We start from the raw sequence: 10,090 nt of genomic DNA on the forward strand, positions 1-10,090 counted from the left end.
TTATTTTTAGTGCGCAGTATACTGTAAGGTGTTCCAGTTACTTTGTCCACTTTTCATAGCTTTAGCTAGATGCTTTCGTGATTCCAGTATTAAAGCTGTCTGTCACTAACTTTATCCACTCACTGTACAATATTCACCACCACTCCATGTGTTGAAGGAATACTTTGACATTTTGGGAAATATGTTTATTGGCTGTCCTGCCGAGAGGCAGGTAAGGAGATTGACCCCACTTTCAGGTTTGTATGGTAAAATACAGCTGGCAGCCAGCCAGCTTAGTTTAGCATTGAGACTGAAACAGGGAAAAACAGCTAGCCTGGCTCCGTCTAAAGGTAACAAAGTCTACCAGCACCTATAAAGACCGTTTTACGGGGGCTTACGTGCTATTTCTTGGATGAGAGCAGTAACTTTCAAGGGGTCTCCACTGGTTGCCTGGCAACTGCTCGGAGTCATAACTTGTAATGACCCTACTTGTAAAATAGAAAAATTGTTGTTTTTATACTTAGGTTTATGTAGGGATTAAACAATTGAGCTATCACATGTTAATTGGTGAGCTTTAGAGGTGCTGGAAGGTTAATTTTGTTAGCTTTGGACAGAGCTAGGCTAGCTGTTTCCCCTCTGTTTCCAGTCTTTATGCTAAGCTGAGCTAACTTTAGCATATTTCCCAAAATGTCAAGCTATTCCTTTAAAGCCGTGTGTCCCTATCAATGATCTTGTCATCTGGTCGCTGTGTGCTCTCAGCCTTCTCTGCATCACCTCATGTCTAAGTCAAGAGAAAATATGCGAACCAGGTTGCTTTCATTTAGGTCTTATGAAGTTCTTTGGCTGAAAACATCCCTTTTAGTGCTGATACAATCTAACTACGTGAAGCATATAAATTAGCATTCTCTTTTATTCTACACCCCGACCTTTTTCTCTTCTCTCCTTTGAGAAAAGAAGCTTTCATCCAGCTATGAAAATGCCCACTTTTTCCAATTTTATGGCAATTTCAGTGAAAAATAAAAACAAAAACCAAAAAAAAAATTGATTAAGGAGGATTAACAAATAGTGTTGGGTGTTCTACCTTGTTGGTGGTGTGTCCACGAGCCCGGCGAGGGGGTTTCCAGGACCTCTCCTTGGTGATGGTGTTGACGTAGAAGAATCTACCAGTAGCTGGTTCCGAGTACTGCTCCCACAGATCCTTGATCTGAAGAGGCTGTTGACCCGGGGCAGGGCGTGGTGGCTCCGGCTGCAACGGATGTTTCTCTGGCTGCAATTTTTCAGTGTAAAGAGGCGAGTCTTGCCAGGACAGCTGTGACAGATAGGACTCTGTTGGGACCTTGTAGGCAGACAGAGTAAAAGGGGAAAAAGAGATATAGACACAGGGAGAGAAGTAGAGGGAGAGGCAAAAACAGAGGTGGACATTGAGTAAAAAGAAGGGAAAGTTAGATACAAGGCAAAAGTACAAAACAATGATTCACCAGTTTATAACCAAGGAAGAGAAATGGTACTGATTGGACAGACGTTCAATGATACTGACTGTGACATTCTTCATTCCATATTTTCCAACCCCACTCGCTTAGCTGTGGCTCTCAGCCCCAAGCCCAGTCATTCCTACTGAAGACATAAATCCTTAAAAACGGGTCACAAATGTCACAAGAATTGTTTTTTTTTATTTAAATGTCTTAATAATTTCTTAAAACAGCTGGGCACTGTAGTTTTTAGCAAATGTTACTCCAACAGAAGTAAACTGGGGACTATTTTCAGCTGCATGTTAATCTGCACTAGTGAGTATTTATGACAGCAGGATGCTGTCTGTGGGATTGACTCAAAATAAACTACGGTGACTTTTTAAGGTCACTCAGTACAACATGTAGCAAACGATGTTTTTGTAATAGTTTTTGGACAAAAATGTAGGTTTAAGAGGATGCCTTGAAAAAAAACAAATCACCTCAAAGAAGAGACAGAAACCCCACAGAAGTCACTGAGCAAATGAATAAATCCGGCTGCCTCTTACTGTAGAATAACCCGTCCGATTTTGGATTAAGACAGAGCTTATAGAAATGCATGTGCTCACCCACATAGAGATGACTAAAGCAACAGCTACAAGAGTGGAGATCTACAAATCCAATGAAATTAATTGAAAGGATGTGCATGGAAGATCATCTTTCCGCGAAATATAGCTGAGACATAATTCACTAACTGATTGACTGGCTAGCTGGTTGATCCTTGTTACATAATACATGACACACAGACTTTTCAGATAATGGCTGAGGGTACGTGTGTGCATGGATGAATGTGTCTGTGCATGTGTTTGTGTTTTGAATGTGCATGTGCATGTTGAATGTGAATGTGCATGTGTTGTTTCATGTGTGTGAATTGGTGTGAGACATGTAAAAAGTCATGTGATTTTAGTTTACTCCAGGGGGCAGCACTGAATCATCAGCTCACCTGAAGCTTCCTGTCCCACTGTTTCCTTCTGTTCACTTCAATGGTTAAACCAAAACAAAACAGATCAAACAGGGCCATGGCACCTTAACAATATGCTATGCAAAGGGTTTTTTTTTTAACATCAATTTAAAAATTACATATTTTGATTTGTAACAAAATTACAGACCACAGAATTACTGATTTTGGGGGCTAATATATTTTTGATTTTGCATTGATTCTCAAGGGGTCTTCTGTCCAATTTTAATCAATCTGTTACCTCAACCATTTGCTTAAACGTTCATTATGGTTTGACGATACATATTTTCATAAAATTATTCCAGAGGCACAGCAAATTGTCTTCCACCAGAAAATTTCAAGCCTGTATATACTAGCCATGATATGCTGCCACAGCATCCACTCATCCTAATCGGGGCCCTGATCAAACACTTATTCACACTTGGTCGCTTGCTCATTGTGATGCCACCGCAGAATGACATGGGCAAGACAGAGCAGCGTTATTTATAGACCGGTGATATGTAAATTGGCCAGTGCTGTATCAGTCTAGATATGCTGTACATTAATACTGTGTTTGGTCCAATAAATATACAGGTTTTAATCTGTGGTCAGTATGGTTGGAAAAAGAAGGGTATGTGGGAGTGAGGAAATTGTTGCAAGTATGAATGTTATCTCTAGCTGGATGTGAAAACTTTGTTTTCTTTCTGAAAGGCTTGATTTGAGCCCTGACTTCATTACCATGCAGCACTTTTGGGGTGAATTTGACTGTGAGGCAGGCCTTATTGACCAACATCAGTGGCCGACCTCAATGCTCTTGTGGCTAAATGGGAACAAATCCCTACAGCCAGGTTCCAAAATCTTGTAGAGAGCCGTCGCAGAAGAGTGGAGGCTGTTGTAACAGTGCCTCAGTGGCCTGAGAAGTTTGACAATCACTCATGAGCATAATGTTCAAGTGTCCAAAGACTATTTAGGTGTCCACATTCAACAGTGAAGGCAAAAAATGCCATAAAACAAAAGTTTAAACCAAACTCAACAGGAAAATGTATAAAGACGGAAATTTAATTTTAACATTAAAAATGAATATCTTCAAAGTGAAATGGAATTTTGCCTCCTTGAGCTATAAGATTAAATTGAATTGAAATTCATGATCAGTGTGGTAGCACTTTAGAAGGGCCCACAAAAAATGTATGGTGTTAGAGAGAGTGTGTGTGTTTTCTGGATGAAAAACAGGTAGTTATGACCTGAATGTGGCTGTAATAATCCTGCGTACTGGTATTTAAGGCTTGAACAAAGAAGATCGTCAGACAGAGATAGAGAGACAAATACGGAGTCAGATGGAAACAGACAGGGAGGAAGAGAGGTGGAAAAAGAACACTGTCATTTCCACTGAGATCACAGCTAACCAATGTTGGAAGTCGCTTTTGTAGAGACAGTTTGGATACTCAGCTGTAGGAGTTTCCCTCAGCTGACAGACAGATAATTCTGAGTATTTCTTTCACCAATGACGCCTTGTGTAATCTCCTCTGATGTAATTCAGGGAAGCTCTGACGTTAGGACAATGTGAATTTGATTGCGGCTGTAGGAGGATTATTCAGGTCAAGTGCAGACGTAAATCGAATACAACCTCTGCTGCTATGGCTAAACTCCATCTTCTGGTAGAATCCAAACAAGAAACTAGGACTTTTTTTTTTTTTTTTTTTTTTTTAAATCAGTTTTGTACAAAATGAATACAACTATGGTCATTTGTTTCTAACTGAAAAGCTTGTCTGTGTACATAAAGTTTAAAAAATGTAGAAATATGCTAAGATCTGAAGTTCAAAACAACAATACAAACAGTTACAATTTATACAAGTGTGATGTGGAAACCTGAAGCCTGCATTGCATGTACACTGAGAATGGTCTTTTAGTGATGCAGGACACATCTTGTATCTAGTATTTAAAAGTTTGAGATGAAAAATATTTGGGTATTCATAGTCTCTGGATTTTACAATGAGAGAGGAGGAATTTTTTTGTGAATTTCTTTCACAGAAAAACCATATCAGACAGAAATTATTATTCAAAGCAAAGTATTTTCATATATTTTCAAACATGTCTGGCTTGCCATTCCCTGTCATAGGGCTAGTAAAAACCACCAGTTTATTCAAATCCATCAGATTTCAGATTTTGCCAATGAGAGGAAGTCAAATTAATCTGATACCACACTTCCTTCCATGTCAGCTACAGACGTGGTTTAGCTTTTATTCATTTTCCAAAGAGTAATTGCTGGCTAGGAGATGAAAATATCTATCCCCTTAAAACTTCAAAATGTCAGTCACTGTTAACAGTAGTGGTAGTAGGTTTGACTACGGTTGTCAATTACAGTATTTTGTGGTTGTTTTTGAGTGTAATGTTCAGTATCAAATGTCACTGCAAATTTTTTTTTGCACTCTGTTAGACTGAAGTGTTGCTTTATTACATTAGATTTATTGACATCTATCGGTACAGTGTGCAAATCTTTGGCACTCACTTCTGCTGTCAATTATTTTGTGCCAGCCAATTGTAAAAGGCATCGATTTCATTGGGCCAAAGCTTTACTCAAACAGTTGGTGTAAACATGCCCTACTTTGGCTTAATTGAAGTGAAACTCTGATAACTGTCAGCCTGGGTGTTAATGTATTAATATTTTTTGTACATTATGATTATTGGTTATTATAACCTTTTACCAGCTAAATAATTTTAGAGATTTTTCGAAACGTAGACCACGGCAAAAATGATGCCAATTTGACCAAGTAGCACAAGTCTCTTATAGGTCTCTAAAAAAAATTTCAAACCAACAAAAATCAACAAAAATTATACACAAAATATAGCTTTCAGGAAATCACAATGGACAAAAACAGGAGAATAACACCCAGGTTGACAAATACCAGAATTTCCTTTTAAGTTGCACTGTGGTTCTGCAGTGTGAACCAGATGTTAGATTTAATGTGTACGGTTTGTAGGTCTTGCCTCTCCCTACCTGCAGATGGTTGTTCTTGCCAGAAGCCCCAACCATGTCCCACTGGCTACAAGACTTCTTCGGGATCCTGTGATTGGCACGACTGCTCAAGCCACCGCCCACCTCATCGTACGGGTTCTCCGTCAGGTTTTCAGGCAGGTTGCTGGAGCTCTGGCTCCGCGTGATCATGGGGACAACCCTGGGGTTCGGTGGCACTGTTTGGGCTGTGGAGGCTGCAGGGGAACCAGGGACCATGAGGTGGCCTGACGGGGAGGCGGGAGAGTTGGGGGTAAAGGTGAATCCAGGAAGGGGCAGGGTGGGGAATCGCCCTCCACCTGTGCTGGTGTTGTTGCCCAGTCCCTGGAAGGCACTATTGGAGTTGAGGTTTTCCATGGAGCGGTAGATGGGTTTGTCCACTGTAGGAGGAAGATTAAAAGAATGTCATTCTACACAGATCATTTCTGAACTTATTTCCTTCTATACTCAAAGGACATATCAATGCACAAATCCGCTATTTTCTATACTCTTCTAATACAGAATTAACCAGTCATTGAAACTGAAAAACCCACAGCAGCTGTTTTTTTCTCAGACTCCCTGTCTTCCTCTCACACTTTACCTTGACGCTGTTCATTATAGGTTGTCTCTGTTGGGCTGGGAGTGAGTGACACCCTTGGCAGCATCCTGAGGTTGGAGTTCAGCGAGGCAGACATTACCAGGCGCTGTGGCGAGGGTATGGGTGCAATAGGCACCTCTGTCACATATGTAGCAGGTACATACAGTGGCTTTGTTTTACTGGCTGCCCCAATCCTCCGCACCTGTCAAAGCACAAACAGATTTTCAAATGCTTTTGCTATTTTCTCCCACATAAATACATTTAGTTCAACCAAGCGGCAACCAACACAGCTGAGGGCTAAAGCCAATGCGGAAATGTCTAACACTACAGTTCCTGTGACTCCAACAGAAGCAAAAAGAAAAACCCGCAACTTTTCTTTTGAAAGGCAAAGTCGATTATTTTTTCCCCCACATAACTTTATGGGCCAGTGTTACTTCTTCTAGTGTGTCTCTTGGAGGCAATTTGATGATTTGACAGAATTTTTGCATCAATGTGATCAACTACTGATATTTATTAGCTATTTAAATCACTGGGTTGCCAAACAGATACAACACAGCCAGACATTACCATCTCATTTTTTGATCTATAAATAATTTCTCATTTGAATTGTGGTATAAAATTAAATGTGTACTAGAAGAATTTATTTACATTTTTCTCAGATTGTTACACACACAGCTGTGGTGCAAATCTGAATATCTGACGCCAGTAAGTAGTAAAGTGGTGGTAAAGTAGTTAAAGGATAAATCTACTGATATTTTTATTTTTCTAATAGTCAAGAAACTGCAAAAAACAAGACAGCAACTAACAAAGAATTGATCCTGCTAACAAGTATTTCCTGTGTAGCCACAGCCTAATATAGCTTGTTCCTCTGTGCCACAGACCTAGATTGGTGTTCACAAACTTACTTAAAACACCTAAAAGAGCTGCACTGTTGCACTGGGTGACATGTTCTTCCATTAAAATGGAGCACTGTAATTTATGTTGAGTCCGTTTCACATACACCATTCTACTGCTGTAAATACTCACTAACACCACAAATCCATGGCTGAAAATAACCCCAACAAATGTGCTATTTATTCCTGTGTGAATACTTTTTTGCTAAAAACTACAGTGCCCCGCTGTTTTGGGAAATTATTTAGCTTTTTAAAAAAAGAAAATTAGATATTTGTGACTATGAGTTAAAAGTTTACGTCTTCAATGAGAAACCAATGGGCTTGGGGCTGAGAGCCATAGGCAGGTTGGGGAACTCAGAGAGTATTGAGAGATCGACTAAAGCAGTTTCGGTTTTGTTCTCTTCATGGGATTCGTTGACAATAAACAAATACGGAATATTACCAGTCTTGTCCTTTAATCCAATAATCCCCTCAGAAACCAATTGAACATTGCAGATGCTATGTCTTTGTTATTTCTAATATTTTTCGTTCCACCGACACAAGTGAAACAAAAGATGAACTGTTTTCTCACCTGCCACCAGTCAGCATTGGTCTTCTTTAGGAGAATAAACCGTTCACCCTCCCTTATGCAGACCTGCCGTCCATCAGCACCGCGGTAGTTGTAGTCATACTGGGCCTCGAGGACCACCGTGCCACTGGGGACCCCACACACTGTCGTCCCCCCAGTTGTCACCACAGGTGCTGCAGCAGAGTGCTGATGCCCCACAGAGCGCCGCCAAGTACCAGACAGCATGGCTCACCACGCAGTCCTGTTCAGCAGGGTTTGCTGGGAGCGTGATGATGTGTGATACTGGATATACTGGTCGGTTTAGCACAGGAAAGTTGAGACTGGAGCCAAGCCAGTGCCATGCTCTGAAACAAGTGCAGAGGAAAGATGGACACAGACATACAATTAATTCTGGTAGAGCTACGAGACATATTACGAAATAACTCATGCGTTTGGAGGATGTAAGGAGTGCAATATACCTAAAATAGAATCGGTCTTCATCTCTCCACCTGAGCCAGCATCCCCAAGCTAAACCCCTGCTCTACCCAGCCAAGACCTGCTTACATAAGAGAGCATCTAACTTTCTGCCAGAAACATAGCAAAAAAGCCTCACACAGTACATGCACCCAACCACCCTCACACGCACACTCTTGCAAATGCACACAAGCATACACAGAATGGGGAACATCCCTCAGCAACTAGCAACAGTACTTCGGTCACACTCTGGCCCAACCCCTTCTCATTCTGGGTGATAAGAGGAGCGGTAGCAAACAAGAGAGATCCCTGCAAATTAATATAAAAATGCATTTCATTACTGAGGGTGGGTGACAGAGAGGCAGAAAGGACTTAGATACTGTAGATGGACGAGACTGGAGGAAGAGCAAAAGTCTGAATGGCTGGCAAAAGAGCATATAGTTAGGACTAGATAAGAAAATAAGAAAAATAGAGAGCAGCAAAGGAATGGATGAAGATGGATGAAGCTGTGAGCCATGTGAAGGCAATGGAAGGGAGGGCTGGGTTAGCTGGCTCAACCTTGATAATCCCACTGTTATTAAAGCACAGGAATGAATCTGTGACCCGGCTACAGAGAATTCCAGTAAAACCTCTCTGTACCAGCATATGGGCAAACGGACTGCCTGCCTGGCTGGCTGGCTAACACTGGCAGGCGGATCACTGCAAGGCACACAGGAGCATTTCCAGTGTTTGCGAGCATTCGCCAACAGTAGCCACCATACTCTTTATATAGAACGGCAAAGTGGAATAAAGGAGCAATATTCTTGCCTTGAACAGTCTATATAGAAGGGGCTATAGTCTTGCTTTAGGGCCACTATATGGCACATGCGACTTCACAACTGAAAAGTGAGCCTGATGAAACATGAAGCAAATGCAATGCTAGCTCTTACACTTGCAAAAAAATGTTTAAAAGGCCCTGCCCAGCCATGGTACACGATGAACAGAGCTCAACATAGCAATAAGTGTAAACATGTGTGCAATTGTGCAGGGCCTTTAAATAAATATCAAGGAGTTTTAGATTGGTCCACAGCTGGGTTTTTCGATATAAAACCTCAAACATTTTAGTAAACATCCCCACTCATTCAGTTTGAAATGATGTGACAATCAAAGGACTGATTATGTTTATATTAATTTAAAGCTGGCTGGTACTATGAGATGTTTATTTGTGTAGGCAGGAATGTAAATGAATGTGCTTCAGTTGTCTCTATCCGCAATATTTTTCTGTACTTTAATTAATTCATTGTTGTTTTCCCCTGTTTTTGTGAAACAGAGAATGCTTGTGACGCAAGATAAATTTCAGAACAATCTGGCAATAAAGTGTAATTAGATCTAAACTTATCTAATCTAAAATAATACGCACTGGAAATTTATTCTAAGAAACTTAAAAATTATGAAGTGCTAAAAAGTTTTATTGATGAGTTGACATAGTATTATTATCTAGGTGACTCTCGTGCTCAAAAACACACGTCTAAGAAATGCAGTTTTTCTCAGGACGGACAGAGGCATAAGTCAGGGGTACAACTGGAAAGTAAGCAAACAGGAAAGTGCATAAACATATGAAGGTTCAACCACAGTTTGGGTCATATCCTCTCTATCTTGCCATTTGTTTTTCTGATGTGAGACAGCTTTATTAGTTTAGTTATAGCCTGTAACAGCTAACAGCCAGTATAGTCTATTTTGCTGAATGCACCAGCACTTAAAACAAGTGATGATGAGTTGCTCTGCCAACCTACATGACTACAGCACAGCTCTGTGAGCAGCATTAATTCCTACCCAGCTGAGCCTTGAAGCAGAGAGTAGTAGTTTTTTTTTTTTTTTTACAACCCTGCTGTATTGCCTCAGTAATTTACTATTTAGATGGGCAAGGAGGAACTGCAACATACCCTGGGTGTGCCTATTCATACGACCTGTCCACGATTTCTATCATGAACTCTTCTCCCTGCAGAGACAGATAAGCTCTTCTGATACTGCTACACACCTGTTTGTCTTTTCCTTCCTCTCTTCACTTCTCAAAACTAATGGCTATTAAGAGGAAAGTAAAGAAGAAGAAGAAAAAAATAAACGCAGTCTAAAAGAATGATACCCATCTCCCTTTAGGGCTGTATCTAACTGAACATTTGTAAGTACAG

General features: G+C 40.6%; 1 protein-coding gene across 5 annotated transcripts in view; it reads right to left on the reverse strand.

Moving 5' to 3' along the window:
• The window catches only part of arhgap9 (Rho GTPase activating protein 9), a 40,455-nt gene that overhangs the window by 21,293 nt on the left and 9,072 nt on the right, over nt 1-10,090 (reverse strand). For 4 of the 5 annotated variants that reach the window (XM_040115920.1, XM_040115921.1, XM_040115919.1 and 1 more), the window contains exons 2-5: nt 7,473-7,813; nt 6,012-6,210; nt 5,417-5,811; nt 1,061-1,315 (exon numbers count right to left, since the gene is read on the reverse strand). In XM_040115920.1, coding sequence (XP_039971854.1) covers nt 1,061-1,315; nt 5,417-5,811; nt 6,012-6,210; nt 7,473-7,694 — 1,071 coding nt within the window. In that variant the 5' untranslated portion in view covers nt 7,695-7,813. Of the gene's footprint in view, nt 1-1,060; nt 1,316-5,416; nt 5,812-6,011; nt 6,211-7,472; nt 7,814-7,927; nt 8,035-10,090 lie in introns of those variants that run through there. The other variant, XM_040115917.1, reaches the window with a different exon arrangement.

The sequence above is a fragment of the Xiphias gladius genome, chromosome 21, assembly GCF_016859285.1.
Source record: "Xiphias gladius isolate SHS-SW01 ecotype Sanya breed wild chromosome 21, ASM1685928v1, whole genome shotgun sequence".
Classification (NCBI taxonomy): Eukaryota; Metazoa; Chordata; class Actinopteri; order Istiophoriformes; family Xiphiidae; genus Xiphias; species Xiphias gladius.